The sequence below is a fragment of the Zeus faber genome (genome assembly GCF_960531495.2).
Source record: "Zeus faber genome assembly, chromosome: 11".
Lineage (NCBI taxonomy): Eukaryota > Metazoa > Chordata > Actinopteri > Zeiformes > Zeidae > Zeus > Zeus faber.
Genome location: NC_137205.1, coordinates 9,054,052 through 9,077,492, shown reverse-complemented (window position 1 = coordinate 9,077,492; position 23,441 = coordinate 9,054,052). Strand labels below are relative to the sequence as shown.

The window sequence follows — 23,441 nt, the reverse complement described above, 5'->3', positions numbered from 1 at the left end:
CTAAGGAATGTCAAAAATAACAAACACACACATTTTTGGTGCTGATAATAATAATGATAATAATAATAATAATAATTCAGGAACCTTTTGTTAGAGTGAGCAAAGTGAAAATGAACTGGCTTCAAATGAGTCCCGTGGCGCTACACCCTCCACAACAAGGATGAACGGCCTGTGTGCCGCCGTCACGGTACGTTATGCAGGATTTGCGGCGTCGTTCCTGAGCTCACCACCAGAGGGGGGCGACGGGAGCCGCGTTCGGCATCAACCTCCCACGCGCTCGGACCTCTGAGGATCAACAGACGAGCGTGAGAAGTTGTGCCGAGGGCAGCGCAGAGCGAGCGAGCACCACGGTAACAGGGAGCACGTGAGCGCCATAAAGCACTGTGTAGGTTGTTTTATTTGATGTCTGCTTATGGAGCGATTCATGTGCGTATGGTAGGAAAACCTGTGTAATGGGGACCCTCTCTCCATGCGTTACGCACAGAAAATACCATGTCTCCATGGTCCAGTTCTGACGCTCATGTGTCCATTGTCGGCGCTTTTGGCGGTGGACAGGGGTCAGCATGGACACTCTGACCGGTCTGCGGCTACACAACCCCATGCGCAGCAAGCTGTGATGCACGGTCTTTCTAGCAGAGCAGCGTTAACTTTTTGCAACACGTGGACTTCAGGAACTGACTGTTCACTTGCTGCCGCCTCTTGAATGAGATGAGCAGTGTTATATTCTCTCTCTGAAAAAAAAACATTTGGGTCAGCTCTCTCTGTTGTTGTTTTGGGGAGGACAGCGAGCGGGAGCCCAAAGACTGAGGAGAGGAGGATGTTTTTTTCCCATTTTGGGCAGGAGGGGGAGGGGGGGCAAATGGTGGAATGCAGCACCCAGACAGACGGAGCCTTTGAAGTTCACACACTCCGGACGGACTCCATTAGAAACAGGTGTGTGTACAGATTGAAGTGTGCCTGTGTGTGTGTGTGTTTTCTCACCTGCTCAGTTAATCAGAATGCCAGCTGAGCGTCCGTCCTCCTCCGTGATGTTCCTCAGGTTGTTCTCCGCCTCATCCACAGTCCTACACACACACACACACACACACACACACCAGGGCCCCCGTGAGGCCTCCATTCCTCCCACTTCCCTAAACAAGTCTCATTACTTTGAATATGAACGGAATCACCTCAATCATTTGATGTGTGTGTGTGTTTGTTTTACTTGTGAGGACCGGTCTCCGAATTGACTATTTATTTTGGTTTACAAGTGCACCAGGAACATGGGTCCTCACTAACCAGGTGTATTTACTTGGGCCTCACTTTGATACCAGTACAAGAATGTGTGTGTGTGTGTGTGTGTGTGTGTGTGTGTGTGTGTGCGTGTCTCACGTCAGGAAGTCCCGCACGTCCTCCACGGTGAGCTCCCCAGTGGAGTCCAGGGTGAGGTCGGCGCAGCTGAGGGGGGAGTCGAGCGGGGTGTCGGGGGCCGGGGAGGACAGAGCACTCTGGACCTCGTCCGTTTGCCCTGCGGAGGGGGAGGGGGGAGCAGCCGGAGGTCAAGGTTCAGCGGAAATGTGGCCAATTTGGGTCCAAAACAAAAGCACAGACCTGAGTATCTTGCGGTTATTGCTATTTTTTATTTTTTAATATCCACACAGCTGCATACAACCCCCACATGCACTGCAGGAGAACAAGTAGAGCTTGGAGGAGAAGAACAGGATAAAGACGATAGTAATCATGGAGCGACTCCGGTTTGTTTTGAAGTTCCAACTGTTTGGGGCTGGACACCATGTTGTTTCAACGTCAACATTGGCCTCCAGTGCGGGGGCCAATCAGTCACGCCACGAGTGCTTCTCCACCCCGCTCATGAGGTTCACATTGTGAGAGCCGCTTTAATAGTTGATTTTTTTTTTTTTTTTTTTTTTTGTTCTGTTATTATCAGCCCCACCCATCTGTGATGGATTAGGCGGAGGACGGGCTTCCTCCCGCGCTCCAGACGGGGAGGTTCCTCCAGGTTGTTATCTGGAGCTCGTTCGAATTAAGCGAAACGAAGCTGAGACGTTGCTGCGTGTTAAATACCATCCTGCGCACATCTGCTGCTACAAACACAGGTGTTGTGCCGTGTTTTTTCCCCCCCTGCCGTGAAATGGATCCCTTGACAGGAGCCGCCGCACGCCAAACTGATTTACCGGGGAAACATTTTGTCCATATGACGTTAGACTTAGAGGGGACGATCGTTAATAAACTAAACAACGGCGCCTTTGTGCTATTGTTTATTTTAAGAGACTGATCGTACTCTTATTTCAAATCGAAGGCAAGGCTGCTCGAGTCGCCAAGTCTTTCTTTGAAAAAGGGGGGAAAAGAAGACTGTCGGATTTGAACGGTCGCCAGGAAACCGTACGTATATATATTTTTTTTAACTGCGTTTTTTTTCTTCCCCTCCCCTTTTATGTAAACTAAATTCCTCGTTTCGCTCCCCCCATCCCGTCCGTCCAAAGAAAAGTGGCACTTTAAAGCCAACGTCATTGTCCAGGGGAGAGAGGATCATAACTCCTTCTTTTAGACTTTTTTTGTAAACAGAACATAAAGGGTGAAAGAGGAAGGTAAGAAAATGACCCCCCCCCCCCCTCCTCCTCTGGGCATTACCATGGAGACCTGAGAGCCTGTCACCCCCACCCCTTTCAAGACCCACTGTGGGCTTTAAGAGGTTCACACAGGAGGGGAGAGAGAGAGAGAGAGAGAGAGAGAGAGAGAGAGAGAGAGAGAGAGAGAGAGAGAGAGAGAGAGAGAGAGAGAGAGAGAGAGAGAGAGAGAGAGAGAGAGAGAGAGAGAGAGAGAGAGAGAGAGAGAGAGAGAGAGGAGCAGTTTTGAAATGAGAAAAAGGAGAATTATTAAGAGACTAGGTTAAAATAAGTGGTGACGGAAGCAAAATCGGCTGTGTGTGTGTGTGTGTGTGTGTGTGTGTGTGTGTTACTATACTTGTGAGGACTGGGCATTGAATTGACAATTCTTTGGTTTAGAAGTGCACCAGAAACATATGGTCCTCACTTACCAGTACAACCTCATACTGATACCAGTATAAGAGTGAGGCGCGTGTGTGTGTGTGTGTGTGTGTGTGTGTGTGTGTGTGTGTGTGTGTGTGTGTGTGTGTGTGTGTGTTGCCTACCCTCAGCCTGACCACCCTGGTTCCTGTGTGTCCCATTGGCCTGCGTGTGAGCTGCGGTACCGTCGCTTCTCGGAGAGAGAGACACCAGGATTAGATTTGTGAGAAAGTTTAACGTCGTTCACCGGATTGAATCAAAACCAGTAAAAACATTCAACTAAAAAGTAGCTTCGCTCCACATGCCTCAAAATCGAGCTTTAGCTCTTCGACTACTCCTTCTACCATATTGAATTTGTTCATTCCGTTTGAAAAGACGCGCTTGTTTTAACATGAAATACATGTTAATTCTGTGTGCGTTACCTGGCGGGGGTGGGCTCCAGCGGTCGGTCCAGCTGAACCGAGCACAGCGGTTCAGTCAGCACCTTGGCAGAGAGGGAGAACCTTTCGTACTCCGAGGGCGAAATCAGGTAGAAGCCTGCAAGGCATGGAAGAAGAAGAAGAAGAAGAACACACTGTGACTCCGTGGTTTTAATATCGGCGAAAACAATCAAGTTGCGAGTCGCGGCCCTCACCTTGTCCGTATTTGGTGAAGACGCAGGAGGCGATCCCGCTGATGTCCTCCTTGCGGATGCAGTCGTAGCGGATCTGAGGACGGGGATTCCCAACGTCAAACGTCAGAGGTGTTTATTCCTCATTTCGTTGACTATTTCCTCCAAATCGTCTCCAACATATATCAAAATAACTCAACCCGCCCAACCCTCCCTCCCTACCTGCGGCCGCAGGGCGGGGACATTGAACAGGTGCATGTCCCCCAGGTTGGTGAGGCAGACCAGCGTGTGCTCGCTGTAGTCCTCCTGTGCCGCCGAGTTGAACACCACCGTGGCCACCTTCCGCACGCGGCAGCCCTCGTGCGCCGTCAGCTTGAACTTGGTCTTGGCGCTCACCTTGGGGAGGGAGAACACCTGGAAAAAAGAAAAACAACATATTTTGGGTCTTTTTGGAATAAGTTTCTAAATTCATTGAGGCCCAAGAGTCAGAGGTGGGATTTTAACTGCCACCTTTGGACAAGATCTACTGAAAAATACAGTACGTCATTGGACTAAAACTTGTTGTTTTTGATCAGAAATCTCACATACTAGGAAGTTATACTGCAGACTATAAGCATTGCAATTTTAAAAGGAAGCTCAACAGACTGAAAAAATGGAGAATAAAAATAATAAAATAGAAAACTGAAGTAAAAAGAACAAAAGATTCCATCAAAATGCAATTGTCAAATATATGCAAAGAGCCAAATAACACAAAACAAAAATAGTCTGATATATAAAGATATACAAAATGAGATACTCTGCACAGGATGATAATAATAAAAATACATTATAAATATGAATTATTACTATGCAATAATAGTCAATACTGAATCAAAGATAAATATAATGATAAAAAAAATTTAAATACTGTAAACGAAAGCGCCATTGCAACAGAAAATAGTGTAAGTAAGCAATGTTTTGCATTAAATATATGTTTTCCTTTGTTAAATAAAGGAAGGAAGGAAAGGAAAATAAAGGAAATGAAAGAAACCGTCAAAAGCAGAATCTTTTCACATTATTTTTCCACCTTGAGCTGCTCCTCGGAGGCGATGAGCACTGAGTGCGCGTTGCTCATGTCGGGCGCAGTGGCCAGGTCCTGGGCGGCCTCGTAGGGGTCCGGCAGGGGTCTCCCCCGCCCGTCCAGCACGCAGATGGACACCACGGGGGCCCGGTGCATCAGCTGGATCTCCTTGCCCAGCACCGCCTCGGCGCAGGAGCCCTCTGGGCCGCTGCCACGCTCTGCGCGGCCCAAGCCCACGCCAGGAACCTCCAGGGCGTAGGCGTAGACGCTGCCTGAGTTGGTGCCCGCCCACAGCGTGGGGCCGTGGTGGGTGCCTGGTGGGCAGTGGCGCACACTCTATATTACCAAAGGGGGAAGTGGGTACTTGGGGGGGAAAGGAAAAAGAAAAACAAAAAAAAAAAAAAAAAAAGAGTTGTGAGAAAGCAGCTCCTCGTACCGTCTCGCAGGAAGGTGTCAGCGAAGCAGAGGCATCGCACCACCCCGGACAGAGAGTCGTCTGCCGAGCGAGGCTCGATCCGGCGCTGGATGGGAGCCACGTCCTCCTGCTCCGCCAGCGCAGCGTTGGCCTCCTGCACCTGGTCACACACACACACACACACACACACACACACACACACACACACACACACACACACACACACACACACACACACACACACACACACACACACACACACACACACACAGTGTGCCAAATCAACACAGCACTAGAAGAATTAACTAACAATAACCATATTATAGAATTTTAGACTCATATATTTACTTGACAAAAATTTTATTTTATTTTTAAAGACTTTTATGTTGTTTTTAGCTCAATTTGAGAAAATTTTGTATCAAAAAAACAAACTAAAGAAGTCGCTCTATTGAATGCTTCCTATAATAAGCATGGGGACCCCTAAGGCGTCCGCAGCAGTACTGCAGGCAGGCCACCATTTTTTTATTTTTATTATGTCAACATGGGTTTTTGTGAACATTTAAAAAATTTATTTTAAAATTAAAAAAAAATATTGGGTACAATATAAATTGAGTAAACTCTAATGATTAACACCAAATCAGCCGCATTTTTTAATAATTTCAGTAATCAGCTGAAAGCAAGCTGATCCGTGCCTCTGACGTTATGCTGCGTTCAAAAACCACATACTGTGTCTCTGACAGATAGACACTTGTGCATGGCTGAACTTCAACGAAAAACATGGTAAATTGTTTGTATTACTGTATTGATATCAAACAGCACAAAACCTATTTGAGATCTGTGAAAAGATTATTGTATTTGTGAAAACAGAGAAAAGATGGATGTCACTGTTTTTCTCTACAGACAGGCCCGTTTAAGACCGGGTCTAGATTAAAAATCGACTGCCTTTACAGTAGTCAAACCAGGACTTTATTTTAAAAAAAAACAGAAAGCTTTTCAAACCCTATTAAAGATTTTGTGGAACCAAGAAAAAATTGGGATTTGACTGGTCTGTGTGGTCTACTCACAGAAATAAATATGGAATACGGAAACAAATCTAAATCTCAAATTAAAAACAACAAGGAACCGTAAGCAACATAACTGAGTATATAAATAGGTTAATAATAAATGTTATTATAGGCCAAGCTTAAAAAGCAAAATAAAATGTTATGTAAAAAAAAATCTAGGGGGTGCCTGCTGTTTCTCTATCCACCAAGGGGTCCAGGGGCTGAAAAAGGTCCAAGACTCCTGCTTTAGACCTTATATTGTAAAGAGCAGCACGTCTTGGTTTCCATTCATTTAAAGGGGACCTATTATGGAAAAACTCAACTTCAGCGCGCGTGCACATACTGTACATTTGTGTCCCTGATGGGCCTATTGATACACAAGCTGTGAAATAAGACAACTCGGTTAGATTTGTAACCCTTATCTACGTCATTTAGTGCTTCATTAGCATTAGAACCGCCCTCAATCTGAGAGTAACTCCACCCACGGCTGGAAAACAACCAGCACCACTGGAAAGACCAGCACAAATCTTTTAAAAGAAAGAGGAATTAATACCCACTGTCCGTGAAGATACTGCAGACAATGGAAATGTAAGTATTTAAAAAAATTAATTCTCCTGTGTGTTTCTTTCTTTCTAAAAAAAACAAGTATGCGGCAGACAGACTGTAGGCTGCAGAACGCGATCCGCTGTGCATCTCTCCAAACGAAACCAATAAAAACAGTGAGTTTTTATTGTGGATGTATTTATTTTATTTTGCGGCGTTTACATGACACAACAAAAAAAATAATCGTGTCTCCCGGGTCCGAGAGTCCCGGTGTGGTGTTCGTGTCTCCCACAAGCTTGGAGAATTGCAACGAAAGTCGTAACAGACTTTTAAATGAGGCCCTGTAGACCTAATATGAGTGACGATTCAGAAAATGGATTGATTATTTCTCACCTCAAATTTGTTCAGAAACAGATTTTGGTGGACTGAAATCAGTCTACGGACTAAATGCAACGGAACCCGGAAGTAAAGCTCAAACCCCATTGGCTCACAGAACTAGGGGCCTGGAAGCTCATTTACATTTAAAGCAACACACACAGAAACAGCCCGTCCAGAACAGGAGCGTTATAGAGGCATGCTAGAATGCATAATCTGAGTGGTGTTTTAAGCAAAGAACTTCAAAAACATGTTTTCGGGACCTCAGGGACCTATACTAACTTGTTGAAAAGGAGCCACCCTTTAAACGACAAAATTGTGCCATACGTTATCAACTTTATCTCAATTTCATGACCATACGGTACCATTGAACTACTGCCTGCCTCTACTGTATAATAACAACAGATATTGTACCTTGCTGGTGGGGGTGGGGGTGGTGACAGGGCGCTTCTTGCCGGACACCCGGCTCTTGCGGATGCGTCTGAAGCTCTGTCGCAGGGACTTCTTGAGGGACTTGACTCTGGACAGTGGGCCCTCCATTGCCAGCGAGTCATTAGGGTGGAGGGTGCACCTTCAGAAGGGGGGAAGGATTACAGACGAGCACTGGAGATTAGGCACAAAAGCAAAGTATTGGCTTTTCACTTTTACTTTATGAGGCCGTTTCGCAGACAGGGTTTAATTGCAATCAGGACTAAGATAATCCTGAGATGTTGCATTATTAAATATGAACTAGTTCTAGACTCGGAAGTCCTAAGATCATTAAGAACTAGTCAGCTGCCTGCCAACCTGCTGCCTCTGGCTAGGTTTAATTGAAGCCTTCACTTAGACTTACATTAGCTCAAATATTGCTTCTGGAAATTTTTTTATTTTATTTTTAAACTACGACTAGGGCACGTCTGAGACTGTGGCAGACTCGGGGGCGTGGTCGAGCCGGCTCCGGGAGGCGAGGGGAAGTCAGCGTAGTAGACTGACGCTCCCCGCCTCGGTGCCAGCTGTGGCCAATCACAGCAGCTGGAAAGGTTTCTTATGTGTCTGTCTTGTCTTGCAGTGAGAAGTCCACAGCAGGAAACGTGTGGGAGGGCTCTGGAGCCAAAACGCACCATACCGGAGAAACTATGTGTCATCGCATCTTTAAGTTGTCCTATATATTTACTTTTCCACACTTGAGCGCTGTTTTTGTTTGGACTTTTAATTAATAAAAGCCGCCGTGCCGGCACCTCTTCACTGCATCCTGTGTCTCTCCTAGTCCTTGCCCGAACCTGGGTAGCGATACTATTTTAAACCATAACAGAGTATTTCAGTTATTCCAGATTAAAGCTGCACTATGTAACTTTTGGTATTCGCACCCCGACAGTTTGAGTGCAATTGCACTTTTACACCGGTGTCGTAAAACTATGTCCAATGTCTGAAAAAAATCTATTTGACAAATTTGAACCTTATCGGTCAAGTTTCAATAACAGTCTAGGTTACAAACTCAAATATAATGTACATCTAGGTTACAGCGCCCCTTGCATGGACCTCACTGCTTCAGCGAGAATTCAGTCCATGGCTCCCATGGAGCATACCTCCCCACGGCTCACCGGAGCCGGCCACCTGCTACTGGCCTAGGTACCAGATGTGCTCGGCCTGACAGCTCACACGCGCAAGTCAGAGGGTGAAATACATTTTACCAGCCAAAAAAAATGAATTACCGGAGCCAAACATCAAGGAAGTGACGTTGTGCCGTAAAGTGTGAGGTATTTTTCCCACAGTTTTGTACCCGAACACAGAAGTTACATAGTGCAAGAACAGGCTTTCGGGGGTGGGTGGGAATGGAAGAAGTGCCATTCTCCATATTAGAGTCAGTGCACCATCAAAATGATTTTGAAGCAGTTATTTTTTGGTAAAAAAGTTACATAGTGTTGCTTTAAAAGTGTGATTTAGTCTACGATTAGGTGTGATCTGTGTCCGCAGAACCGCCACTATATTACTTTCTATTATTTTCTTCAATGCATATTACTTTTATTGAAAAGCATAAATTTAGATCACGACAATACCGGACAAATCATCAATTTGTCAGGTCATTTGACATGTAACGTCTTTCCATTGTGTCAATAACACAAGACAATCAAGTTGTTTATTTTATCAGACCTTTTTTGGATTGGAGATATTCTGATACTGCCATCCTAGAATTGTCAAATGAAATAATCTTGTGTGCAACAGAAATAGTGTCTCCTCCGCCCCACCACCAGAATAGCTTAAATATTAGCTAAATATAGTTTGTATATTACATAACAGGGATTTAGCCGACAATCTTCGACACAGCGACTTCAGACTGAAGGAGAACAACAACACCGGCTTTGATTTGAGGATCACCGTTGTCACGGGCAGGCGAGTGCTAGCAGGGAGTCAGGAGGGAAGATCACAGAGGATGTTTTGTTTTCAAATGCCCCCCCTCCCCCAGCCCACCTGGCGAGAACGGCGTTGCGCCGGTGGTAGTCGAACAGGCCGAAGCCGTGGCTGGTGCCGAAGGCAATGAGGTTCCACTCGGCGTGCAGCGTGACGGCCGTGACAGAGGCGGGCGGCAGGCACTGCACCAGCACCAACGGCTGGAAGCCTGGGCCAAACGGTGGCGGCTTGAGGCGCGGCTCCAGCCGGTCGTGGCCCTTCCAGGTGAAGCCCTCACGGTCCTGCAGCAGGTCCACCACAGACACATCCACCGGGTGGTCGGAGCGCTCGTCGCACAGCCCAAGCACGATCACCTGGAGGCAGGGGCCACGCAAGGATACATTTAAACCAGTCAGATTAATAAACACAAAAGCAAAATAAAACTATGATGGAATGTATGACCTGGCTGAAGCCATAACCCGCTGTAATAGACAATATCATATTTACCTGCCCAGCGGTTCCTGCCACCACCAGCTTGTTGCTGTATTTACAAAGACTGATCTTCTGGATGCCGAGCCTGGGGTCGTCACTGTACGGGTCAAAACAGCCCACCTACACACACACACACACACGCACACGCACACGCACACCTTAGTCGAATGTAGAGGAGTCATGATTCCGATGTGAAAATCGAAATGAGCGCTCGATTTCTAACTTCGAAAACACAAGCAGATTCGCAACTATTCTCGTATGTTTGTGGGTGAAATTGTCTGACATGGATCTTGACCGACGAGACAAAATAAATGTGACCTTTAATGTAACGTTGCCTGAAAATAAATTGAGTACCTTGCAGCGCGTGCGTTTTTTTTAAAGAAAAACGGTGCTCCAATTCAATAAAATATGATATATGTTACAATACGTCCACTCGAGAGGGCAGAACAGAGACGTCCTCCATAAGAGTAGTTCACGTGATGGATATGATTTGGACTGTGATATCCAAGATAAGATCATAATGTTAAACGGAACATAATGCTGTGATATGAACAGTTAAAAAGTGCGATTAGAGAAGAATGTACAGAGCGGACAGGGATGTGGTGGGCGGAGAAGAGACGCTTGCAGACAGTAGTGTTGAAAAGTTGAAGTCTCTTCAGTGAAGAGCCGACTCTTACGGCTCCCAAGCATTTATTTTATCTATTAAATTGTATGAAATATTTTGTTTATATTTATTCCACTACAAAAAAATAACATTATTTATAATGATTTAATGTGACGAAGTTTCTTATTGAGAAACAAGTGTTTTTCCTTGACAAATCAAGATAGTCTAACTACGGCATAGCCACCAGTGCTGAAACATTTTTTTTTTTTTTTTAAACAAATTTTTTAATCAAAATGCGAATTGTGATCTTAAAAATTGAAAGCCAAATCGAATCGTGGATTTGGAGAATCGTGACACCCCTAGTTGTATGTGGTGTGAAGGTATACCCTCAATTATTCTCCATGACAATAAAATAAATCACTGCACATAATACAAGCAATTTATTTCATCACGTAAAGGGGGTTTTCCAATTTCCAACCCAAGCCTTATTAATAAGTTGTTTCCCATCATTTATAACTCTTAATGGCACAACCAGCTGGCTCAACACTTGGCTCAACCCTAACCCTAACCCTTTATCACTGTGTTGAGATTTCTCAAAAGTAAGGCATTAGCCAAGCCAGAACTATGGCTTTGGACAAATTAGCACATTTTTTTAATAATTATTATTTTTTAACAGCACAACACAATCACTGGAAGTTTTGCAGAAAAGCAAGCGCTGCAAAGACCCAACAGATACACTTGGGATGGTTTCATATTTCATTTTGCACACCATTTTCACATTTCTTGTTAACGTTCATGAGAAGGGTATCTATTGCCAGAGGAGCTCTGAGATTTTTAGAGGCTATATGGTCCATCCACATCTCAAGACGCCAACATCCTACTTTCCACAGACAGGGATACAATTTTAAAAACGCGACGCAAGTCTTCCATGTGCACGAGATGGATATAAAACATCTAGTAAACAGCATTCTAACAGCAGCACACATACAACACGACACAAAACGCAGGGATGCATTCCAACAAATGCTGCATGGGAATACACACACAAAAAATGGTCAGTCCGTAGACCGGTCCTCTCAAGTATAGTAAAACATAACACACACACACACACAGTACGAAAAACTGCAGACATTAATCCCACGCACAGTCGGAATTCCAGTGCAATCTCTTTCATTTACGAGCCGTGTCTTGGCAGAGCAGGGGCAATGCAGACATTCACTTGTGTGCACGATAACGCGCGCACACACGCACACGCACACGCACGCACACACACACACACACACACACACACACACACACACACACACACACACACACACACACACACACACACACACAAACGAACGAACGATCTGGCTTTCATTAAACAGAGGGAAGGAAAAAAGAAGAAATAAAAAAAGGCTCCTCATCCCATATGAGTTTGGCATTCCAGAACTTACAGCTCGGTTGCCACGGGTTATGCGGAGAAAGGTAAGAATGGGGATTGGGAGAAACGGGGGGGGGGGGGGGGGGGGGTAGAGGAAGTGTGTTCTGTAGCAGTATTTAAGAGGAACAGGGGAGCACAATGGGATTGTGCAAATGTGGAAAAATTCAGCTCCTTAATTCTTCACATGGAACTTTCTCATCTTGACAAATTACAAAAAAAATACGATTCCAATTTTTTTTTATTTGTCAAGACTATAAAGTTCTATTCATGTTCAAACACATTTTTGTACTGGTATCAAAGTAAAGTCAGAGTAAATACAACTGGTTAGTGGGGGCCTATGTTCCTGGTGCACTTCAAAACCAAAACAATACTACATTCCAAGACCGGTCCTCAAGTACAATTAAACACACAGGTATGAAAGTAAGGTCAGAGTAAATACACCTGGTTTGTGAGGACCCATGTTCCTGGTGCACTGCTAAATCAGAAAATGGTACATTTGGAGATCGGTCCTCAGAAGTACACACACACGTCTTTTTTTTTTAAGTTAACAGACGTTCATAGCCAGACTGCGGTCGGTCCAGAGACTGTGTTTAACTCAAACAACAACAGTGGGGTGGTTCGCCTGCACACCAAACACAGAATGAGCATTAATGGGGGTGTGGGGCTCTTCCAGTTTTTACAATTTGGGAGGGCACAATGGCATGTTGGGTTGATATTCAGTTTACCTCTGCCTTTGTACAAGTGTATAGTTTGTATGTATAGTTTATTTAATCAACGGGTATCAAATCTGAAGGTGCTACACAGCTTAGGTCACGTTTTTATACAGGTACGTCTTTGCTTGCATGTGTGCGTGTGTATGTTTTTTTTCTTGCTTGCGTGCGTGCGTGCGTGTTTTGTGTTTAAAATGCAGGCTCTTTTTCCTGCCAGGTAACAGAACTCCTGATTTAGCCTGAACTCCGAAAGAAAGGTTTGACACCCCGCACCCCCCCCCTCCTCCTCTGCTCACCTTCCTGAAGGGCGGCCACTCTTCCTCCTCGTCCTCCTCGTCCTGCCGAGCGTCGGGGTCGCTGCCGGGGTCCTGGGGCTCGTCGCCGGGGTCGCAGTCCGTGTGGAAGACGCTGGCGGTGCTGAGTTTATAGAGTGGTGTCAGCGCTACGCCCGAGGCGTCCCAGAAGCGCACCGTGCCGTCCTCGTGTCTGCCGGAACACGCGGGAAACCGCTCGTCAAACAAGGGACACACCCCCGGAGGTTTACAGAGACTTATTCACACAGAAACAATGTGATCTGCATGTACACTAATCAGGATTCATTCTGGCATTAATAAATGAAATTCGTGGAATTTCAAGTACCTTTCAAGCACTATTTATTTTTGTTTTCAAGCACGCAAAACAAAAATACATTTTCAATGTAAGCTTTATTTATTAAAATACAATATAATCTTATTCTCATCTCTAATCTCATTGTCTTTTACTTTATGCGTATATATATATATATATATAAATAAATAATCTATTATTAATCTCATTGTCATCAAGTGTCTATTTCCAACCACGCTGGATTAAATGTACATTTCCCTGGCATAATCTATATCATAAAAGCGATTCTGGAAAAAATGTATTACATTCTGAATAACAAAACCAGGGGGAACATCAAAGGTTTTCAATATATATATATTTTTCCCCAAGGACTTTTGAAGCACTTCAGCACAAACAGGGCTATTTTCAAGGTATTCCAGTGCTTCAATTTCTGAGGATGAAATTCAAGCACTTTGAGCAGCTCAAGGACCTGGAAAGAACCCTGATTAATGTGTAACATGGACGCGTCAAGTACCCCGTCAGCAGAAGCTCCTGCTGTTTCGTCGGTGGCGCCAGGTTTTTCCCGCCACAGATTGGCCAACTCTGTGCAAAATGACACAAAAAGAGGCATTGATGAAAACTAGATTTATTCCACTTCCATCAAACGCCGCCGCATTCTACAGTTTAACGCTGCTATATTTGGACTAAATAAAGAGCTGGTCTGCTGTTAACGAGTCCTGTGCGGCATGCGCGCACACACCAAAATAATGGCACCTCCGTGGATGGAGGATTATTTGCTCTGTTTCCGTGCCAACTTCCAAGGCTTGGCTAAGAGTGAGAGGAGTGTACCAGCTGCAGGTGTATGTGTGTGTGTGCGCGTGTATGTGAGAGAGAGAGAGAGAGAGAGAGAGAGAGAGAGAGAGAGAGACAGGTCAATCTGTCTTTGATCAAACAGCTGAATCCGTTTCAAAAGCCTTTAACCGCCGGCACCTGTTCATACAATTACCAAGACTATCAAGCTTGACCGATGGTCAAACTGCACTCGAGTGCTCTGGCTGGACACTTAAATGGCAGATTTATCTATGAATTAAGCTTCCTACAAAAGGGTAAAGAAGGTACAAAATATCATAACCTATTCTCTTTCTTCGCGTGCCCTCTTAAGGACATTTTGCTCAATGCTAAGAAGCCTTTGAGCGCTGAAATGTGTTTGTGCGTGCAGAAGGGTTGATGATATGTGCAGAATGACTCAGTCTGTCAGATTTAATAGTAGCTTGGTGAGAGGCGAGCTCCTTTAATAACCCTGCGTGCACCTGTGGACGTCTTTGTGGGTTCTTACTACTCATCATAGTGCATTGACGGCCACGAAGTGACGCCTTTAAACCTTGATGACATGTACAGGCTCACAACTGTTTTGCACGTACCAAATCCTCATGTTACAATTCTGTTCAGCATTAAATATGGACACCAGCCAAGCTAGAGTTGTGTTGTTGAGTTGTGTGTCAATCCACATGTTGTGTTAGATCGACCAAATTAACACAAAAGGACCAATGAAGGCATTCCTCAGTGAGCGCCGAGTTGTACCATCTTTTGACAGCGACTGGTGAAAGGTCAACATAAGGTTTGGTTTTTTTATGTGGGGGTTTTTTTTTCCTTTTTTTTATATTACCAGACCTGCCAACCTTGAGGAAATATTTTGAGTACCACAACAGATTAACAGGAAGTCTCTGTGGCGTTTAAGTTACCGCAGCAAAATGACTCCATCAGCTAATCACACCGTAGTCTTGTTGTAACGAGGCTAATCACATCGTATGCGAGCTACTACGGCTGAATATATACAGTATAAAAATTATGTCATTAGGATATACCCCTTGAAATGCATCTTACTTACTGTTACTGAACATGTTTACCAAATAGAGATGCATCAGTTGCAATTTTCTTGGCTGATTCCAATTCCAGATTCTTTTTAAGTCCGAGCTGCAGATTCCGATTTTGGCCGATTCTGATTTGAGTTTATATCTGTGATCGGAGAAATCGAATGTTCTTATCATTTGGTGTCATTGGGTATATCTGCTGTACCTCAATGACAAATACATCATGTGACCTGATCACACTGACCACAATAGTGATATTTATGATTTTGACCCAGTGTGTTTATTATTGTTCATTACTCACTATGGAACAATAATAGAACATGGAACGGTCACTGAGTTCCAATAAAATAGAAACTGGGACTGTCACCAAGTTTCAGTATAATTCAACCTGTAACTGGACACAACATATAACTAACATGGAAATGTCCAGTTCAAACTTCAAATTGAAGTATCTTTCCCCTCTAGAGTGCAAATATACCTTTCTATTATTTTATATGGTACTATGGTCATTTATTTTAATAATAATAAATGGCCGACTCTTCTCACTCTGGTTCACTGGAAGTCCTCCACTGAAAACAACTGAATCAAATCGAACGACTCATTTTACTGAGTGATTCGGCAAGTTCTGAGTCAGAAAAGAGTCGGGCCTTTCATCACGAGCGGTCGTGATGATCGTGCACTACAAACAACCAGAGCAGACGCTCCGATGTAGTGACAGCGATAGATAAATAACTAATCTAATCTTCCTTGTTTACCTTGAAGTACCTTCAAACAGCCGACATTTTCTTTCTTTTGCTCTCTTTTTTGAGCAACTACGTTCCATTACGTTGGTATCACTTTTGAGTATCAGAGCATTTTTACAAGTATATGAGCACAGTATGAGGTGTGTAAATTTGACCGGCACAGAATCTGAAAAGATCGGCCGCTGACTGGTCATACCTGATCAAGCTGAAAACCGGTCAATTCCGGTCACCAGCACATCGGTGCATCTCCCGTTTTGTATGTAAACATTACAGTAACATTGTGGTGCTTTATTATAACTCTCCCACTTCATATTTTACCTCAGCAATGAAGCGTTACACCTGGGTGGATAGTAAAGTACCGCTCAGCGCTGCGTATCAGAGGATGTTGAGTGAGAGGAGAGGGAGGGCTTACAGAACCACAGGTCATAGCATCTGGTCCAATCCCAGGGATGTCATTTAAATACCCAATAAATGTTTTTGTTTTGTATTGATTGCAGTCATTAAATCACACACACACACACACACACACACACACACACACACACACACACACACACACACACACACACACACACACACACACACACACACACACACACACACACACACACACACACACACACTTTTTCCGCATAGTTACAGCTGGCATTTTAAACCTGCATATTTTGACCAAGAATTGCATGGTTGGGACACAAATTGCATGCAGGTTGGCCGGTCTGTATTACTGAAGTTTAAATGTTGAAGAATTCACTCAATATAACAAACAACAGTTAAAGGATCAAAAAATACCTATAGTTGTAGTATACTTGTAGTTTTTCACCAAAGTACGCTTGTTTTCATGTCGCCTGGGCACATTGCGTGGGCATGGTGATACATTTGCATCTTTTGGTTTCACTGGCTATTGTTCAGAGTTTCGGCTGGCAGGATTAAAAAGTAGCCTACATCAGCAACCTATGCCGACGGCGTCATGGTGCTATATCCAGCTTGTATTGCAATAATAATAATAATAAGCAATATGACAAAATGATTAACAGAAACCGTATGTACAGGTATGTGACAAATAATCTTGTGAATTTGAGAATTTACTTACTCACCCCCAAGTCAATCAAAAACATATTCCTTGTTTGTGTCCTCGCACATGGAGTTTGCGTGCAGCGATAGAGCAACGGGTCTGAATCATGTCCATTTTATTTTAATGTCAACAGTTTAAAAAAGTGAATGAAATGCCTGAGGGACACGCATTGTTTAGTCTGTTTGGAACCGCCTGGTTCCTACATTACCCACAATGCAATGTGTTAAAGCGACAGGCCACATCACTACTGGATCTGTCCTGGAATTGTTTTTAAATTGCCATGTTGAATTTACATTTATGTAATACTTTCAGTTGTTTTCCCCCGAGATATTTTTTATTTGGTTTTGTTGAGTTTAGAATAAACTATTAATCTATTCATATAGAGCATTTTTTTATATATATAAATTACAAAGAATTAATCCTATGTCTGTCATTAATCACGTCAGAATTGTGCTGGTATTTGGTATTAGGCAAGATCTTTGCTTACTATGTGTATTGGCTTAAAAACCTAATATACATTAGGCTTAAAAGGTTAGGGTTAGAGGCTTAAGAGCCTATAATATAAGATATACATTTTCACATTTTATAGTGCTTACGTTTGCGATTAAAGTTGATTTTAATGTACAGTTAGCAATTTAAACTTGTCAGCGCCGCAAGTTTGTTTCCTGACAGATAATGACAGGTAGTCTAGAGGTGGAGTGGTTTAGGGTGGAGTTAACCAGCTTTTGTTCTCACCCATCACCTGCCTCTGAAGTGTGAATAACTTCAGTATCTTTAAGGGGCATTTTCTCTCCTAGAGGAGGTTAGGTGTACCAGCATTCAAATTATCATATGTTCTTTAAATATTTTCACATTCCCATGTATGACATCATTTGAAAGTTTCTGCACTTTCACAATCATGGGTCCCTGGCTCTCACCCTGTTGCCATGCTGGCCCTGGCCCTGCTGGGCCTTGCCGGCGTTGAGCAGCCTCTCCCAGAGCTTGGGTGGCACACTGGAGACGTGGCAGGAGCAGGTGATGGCTGAGGAGTGCAGCGGGGCCAGGTAGGGAGTGGGCAGGGTGGGCCACCCGGCGCTCTGCAGGTCGATCACCACCAGCTCCTCCTCCAGCAGCACCACTAGGGCGGAGGGCTCGTCGTACGCTGCCGGGGGAGGGATGTCAACTTTTAAGCGGGTTAACTTACTGTTTGAGGTAGGAATAGGTGATAATACAATATAGTCGTAAAGACATCCTGTTGCCATATAAAATTTTGTATTTTCACCGAATACGTATCCGCATCAGCCAGCTGGATCCTCCCGCCTAATGGCTGTCGGATGAATTGCGTCTGGGTTTCACGCCACAAAATATATCAGGGAAAATGAGAGAGCTTGTTTTTTCCAGTACAACAGCGACTAGTTTGCTCAGCTGGACATTTAACATGAATGAGAGTCTAAAACCTCCTTTACACTCTGTTTGCAAAGTGCGAACACGGATAAAAAAATACACATAATTGACTTTCAAAATAGATGTGTTGAGAGTGAATATCTTGTCATCCAACATTAATAATAATTAGTGCTGATAAGGTCATAATTGTATATGTTCTTGTCATTTGTCAGATTCGGTGTGAAGAAGGTTTTAATCTATGACGACATGACCTAAAATTTGTCCCAATACAAGTGGTGAAATATTATATCTTAGGGCTAGGTATTGGGCACGATGTCATGATTCAATTTCAATACGATAAAACGATTCTATTTAATCTGATATTGATAAGATGGCTCCACCATATGTTTCCATATCTATATATTGACATTTTATACATGAGAATTGACGTCAAATTTTCAGTATTGTATCTGACGTGCACAAAAAGAAAAACATTTCACGGATCAAATTCAGTTTAATACAGAAAATAAATAGTTCCATTACTTAGTGACTACGGTGGTATTCAATTTACGTGGAAAATTGTTACATAACTTTCCGACAAAGCAACGATACTACAATTTTCAATTTGATTACGAAATTGGATAGATTCAATAGAATTGAATAGAATTGAGTCAGAGTATCGATGCGTAGGAATCCTCCTGCACAGGCTTCTGGGACACTCCAACTCAAACGCTTTCCGAGGAATTGTTTTGAGGGTATGAGACCTTCATTCTGTCGTATTTTTATTTGTTACTATTTTTTTTATAAGTCTGCCGAGCCCGCTCACCTTTGTCCGGCTCCACGCTGTGGATGGTGAAGAAGTCGATGACCCGGGACGTGAAGTCCAGGGTGACGTGCACTTTGTCCTGCTGGACGGTCAGACAGTGGCGGTCACCGTAGCTTGCCCTGGGCATCCCCCCACTGTACAACAGCAGTGGAGACCTGGAGAGACCGGGAGAGAGAACAGGGGGGCGATTGTGAGTGGAAAAGATAAAAGATATGAAAGTTATGTATTTCATAATTTATCAAAAATCATCAGTAAAACCTCGCAAAATTTACCCTTAAATGTTGATTAACAGCCACCATAAAATAATTGATTATGATTATTAAGGCTGTCAAGGAGAGGTTTGAGACTCACCCCAACTGTGTTGTCCTCCACAGGATCTTACTGATGGCCTTGCAGGGAAATGGACCTGGGTGGAGACGCCAAGAGAATAAAAGGGAGTAAATGTAAGAGGGAACGAGAGAGAGCAAGGAAAAGAGGGAAAAGGAGTAGGCATGAAAAACAATGAGGTAAACAAAACATTTTAAATAAAAAAATAAAAATATAAATGGTTATAAGCTAAAGTGTTTTTTACAGCTAGGTGTTAATTTTAATCAACATTATTGTAAATGGGATTAAGGGCCCGAATTAAACCATTAACATAACATTTGAGCAAGGGTATGTTAGGGATATATTGGATGTATTTCAAGTGAATATAGCAATTACTGGACACTTCTTAGGATTGATCCATTAGTGTACATCAGTGTGTGTGTCTCACCGTACGGAATGGTGGAAGACACTGGCTGGTGAGTGTAGGGGTGGTCACTGGTAACGGCCCACATGGAGTATCCTCCGTCGTTATGGGAACTGACAAAGAAGTTTCCGGAACGTTCCCACACCAGGCTTTCCAGCTGCTGCAGAGAGAGCGCGCACACGCACACACACACACACACACACACACACACACACACACACACACACACACACACACACACACACACACACACACACACAATCTTTCTGCCTCTTACTTATTATGTGCAGTCGCTCATTATCTGCACTGCGCTTAAGTCATAAATTTCCTGCACGGGGGGTGGATACAACGCTGCTCGGTTTATTTTCCACTAGTTTCCCTCACCAGCCCCAGGATCCTTCTCTCACCCCCCCTCTCTGTGACCCTGTTCACTCAACTCCAACAAATCAGTCTCATAAAATAAAAAAAAATATATATTTTTTTTTAAAAGACCACAGAGTTCTGAGCCTGCTTGCCCCATCCCAGCACACAAACATTACATGCAGAATCAGTTTGGATTCAGCGACAGAACTCGGACAGCTTTGCCCACATACCTGCTTGCCTAGGAAGAGGTGTTCCACATGGCGCGTGCTTAGGTCCCATAGGACCACCAGGCCCCGGCTGTAGCCAATCAGAATCTTCCCCGGCAGCTGGGGGTGTTCCTGAAGAGACTCAACAGGCCCGAGAGACTTCCCACACCGGTAGTCTTCCGGCAAACTGAAGAAAGAGAAACACTTTAATCTACATGACATCACTCCACAGCAGCACAGCATCTGCATTTCACCACATACTTTGGTTCCATTTTGGCTCAGTTAGGAGTGTCTCTGTTGGCCTTCCTTAGAAGGAGATTGGGTCAACCTGCATCTAGAGCCTTCACAATTGGCTGATCACAATTATTTGAACTGACCGTGATCATTTTGTAAAAGTGCTCGATTCCTCGATTGCATTTCTAATAGAACGTAAGGTTTGTAAAAAAATGTATGACTTACTTGAACTGGACAAGCTTTAGCTGGTCTTTCATTGTCACACACACTACATGAGCATGCATGGTTGTTTGTCTCAGTATGTCGGCCCTATGTTAGACTGGCGACCTGTCCAGGGTGTACCCCGCCTCTCGCCCAATGACAGCTGGCATTGGCTCCAGCCCCCCCCCCCCGCGACCCCAGTAGGATAAGCGGTATAGATAATGGATGGAACACACACACACACACACACACACACACACACACACACACACACACACACACACACACACACACACACACACACACACACACACACACACACACACACACACACACACACACCTTTTCCCCCCCTCATCCAGGCTTGTCTTTCCTCCAGCGGGCAGCTTACAGCGCCCAGTGACCAAATTAAGTGTTCATCGCTAGTCAGACCATGTTTCCTATGCACGTTTTTAGTGGGGGTTCTTACCATGTTACAGTATATGGAGGAAACCCCATGTGAGCACGAGGAGAACATGCAAACTCCACACAGAATCAATATAAAAGATTGTGCGGTGGGGGAGGGGCAGGGGGTGCACCTGCCCCTTGATGCTCCATGGCCCCCTTTTTATCAGGCTCGTTATCTTTCAGCACCATCTCAGATCACACCTGAGATGGTGAACATCATGTGCACACATCGCAGGTGCGCCAAGGACATGTGCCTCATGGATATGCTTATCTTGCCCAGGCAATCCGCTTCCTCAATGCCCATTCACACTTAAAAAAAACTGTGCCTGATAAAGAGGGCACCACGGGGTCCATGGGGCATCAAAGGGCAAAGGGGCATGTGCTGGAGTGGCGCGGCACCACCCCGCGCACACCTGCGTGCTGCTCTATATGCAAATCTTGTGATTATAATATAGCAATATATAATATAATCTGATGGAGAAAAATTTAGATTTCTTTCCTTAGTTTCTAACTTGTATGGAAAATTAAAAACGAAAATGGAACTCAGAGAATTGGAGCAGAGTTTTTTTTTTTTTTTCCTCTTCCAGACAGCGTTGGGCGCCAGCTCCCGTGCCTGTCTTGAGATCAATTGACTTTGGTTTGTTTCCTACATGTATGAAACAATTATTATTTTTTAACACAACTGAGTTAAGGGACTGTCCCATTGTGTCTCCCTATTGCTTTTGGTTGCTTTGGGACTTAATTAAGTAAAAACTGCATGATACTTTCCTTGTAACTAATAAATCCTGCACTTCTTTACCAGGGAGACCGCATTGGAATTTTGCACGATTTCCCAAGCCTACTCTAGATTCATGTTAAACTATTTGAATCAAGAGGGACAGAAAATAAAATTAATTAAGACTTTTACAATAACAGTAAACATTGCCCAAAATCAAAGCTGTCTTCATTACCAAAACCACCCCCATATCTCCTTGAATAACAAATCCGATTGGCCCAGTTCGCTCCGACTTGAGGAAATGACTTTCCAATGGAGCCTTTCCAGACAGAGGGGGGGAAATATGGGAAAACGTAGCCAACCAGGATTAAAAAGTACTTTATTACCCATCACGGCGCCTGGTAGCGTTTGGATGGCTGGAAGACATAATTATGACCTGATCTCAGGGTTGACTTGATAGCCTTTGTTCTCACCCACTGTACTAGAAGTAAATAGGTAGTAAGACATTAAGGAATCATGTCTATTTTCTTTTTAAATACACTGGGACTTAGGGGAATATTAAAAAAAATAAAATAAATAGAAATGTGGAGAAAGAGCTTTGGCTAATCAATATTCAGTCATCCATGGCAGCGCAGGGAACTGCTACGCTTCCAACACCCGTAAACCAAAATCCTGGAGCAGCAAGGGAGTGCGGCGAAAAAAAAAATAGTTTTACTCACAGAAGTGTAACGGGGAGTTAGAATGACAAAAAACAACATACAAAACTGCTCCACAATACAACAACTAGATAAACACGCATGAGGACCTGGAACAGACATTGCTTGGAAGCAGTATTGGAATGTTGAAGAGGACACACCCTGGAGCTGTCAGAGAACGCGCCCCCCCCCCCTCCTTCCCCAGCAAGAAGACTGGAGTGGGGAGGGAGAGGAGCAGAATGAAGAGGGAGAGAGAGAGAGAAGAGATGGTGTGTGTTTGGGAGAGGAGGGAGGGGGGGCTGGAGAGCTCTCTCGGTACTTGGCTGCAGATGAGCCAGAACCAAGCATATAGAGATAGACGACATGCCTGCCTCATTCACTATTGCACACGCACAAACACACTTCACCTAGGAAGATCATCTCCGGAAGCATAGCAGCAGAAACATTCCCAACAAAGCAGTCCATTGTCTCCGCTCCACAAGTATTTTTAGGGAATCCAGCATCCTGCTGTAGGGTCCCAGAGATGAGCCTTTGTGTGTGTGTGCGCTAGAGATTCAGCTAGAGCGCCTCCCGACCGGAACACCAGGTTTTGGCAGCCGCCACAAAGCCGCACTGTCCAAAAATCCCCTCCACACACACACACACACACACACACACACACACACACACACACACACACACACACACACACACACACACACACACACACACACACACACACAC

At 44.2% G+C, this 23,441-nt stretch overlaps 1 protein-coding gene across 1 annotated transcript in view; it reads right to left on the bottom strand.

Moving 5' to 3' along the window:
* Positions 1-23,441, bottom strand: part of llgl1 (LLGL scribble cell polarity complex component 1) — a 44,340-nt gene that overhangs the window by 2,157 nt on the left and 18,742 nt on the right. The window contains exons 6-23 of the mRNA XM_080009467.1: positions 20,451-20,613; positions 19,882-20,017; positions 19,479-19,533; positions 19,128-19,282; positions 17,857-18,080; positions 13,789-13,856; positions 12,965-13,154; positions 9,944-10,048; positions 9,518-9,810; positions 7,484-7,640; positions 5,130-5,268; positions 4,700-5,007; positions 3,856-4,047; positions 3,658-3,730; positions 3,446-3,560; positions 3,149-3,213; positions 1,372-1,507; positions 982-1,064 (exon numbers count right to left, since the gene is read on the bottom strand). Of these exons, the coding sequence (XP_079865593.1) occupies positions 986-1,064; positions 1,372-1,507; positions 3,149-3,213; positions 3,446-3,560; positions 3,658-3,730; positions 3,856-4,047; positions 4,700-5,007; positions 5,130-5,268; positions 7,484-7,640; positions 9,518-9,810; positions 9,944-10,048; positions 12,965-13,154; positions 13,789-13,856; positions 17,857-18,080; positions 19,128-19,282; positions 19,479-19,533; positions 19,882-20,017; positions 20,451-20,613 (2,653 nt within the window). The 3' untranslated portion in view covers positions 982-985. The remainder of the gene's footprint in view (positions 1-981; positions 1,065-1,371; positions 1,508-3,148; positions 3,214-3,445; positions 3,561-3,657; positions 3,731-3,855; positions 4,048-4,699; positions 5,008-5,129; positions 5,269-7,483; positions 7,641-9,517; positions 9,811-9,943; positions 10,049-12,964; positions 13,155-13,788; positions 13,857-17,856; positions 18,081-19,127; positions 19,283-19,478; positions 19,534-19,881; positions 20,018-20,450; positions 20,614-23,441) is intronic.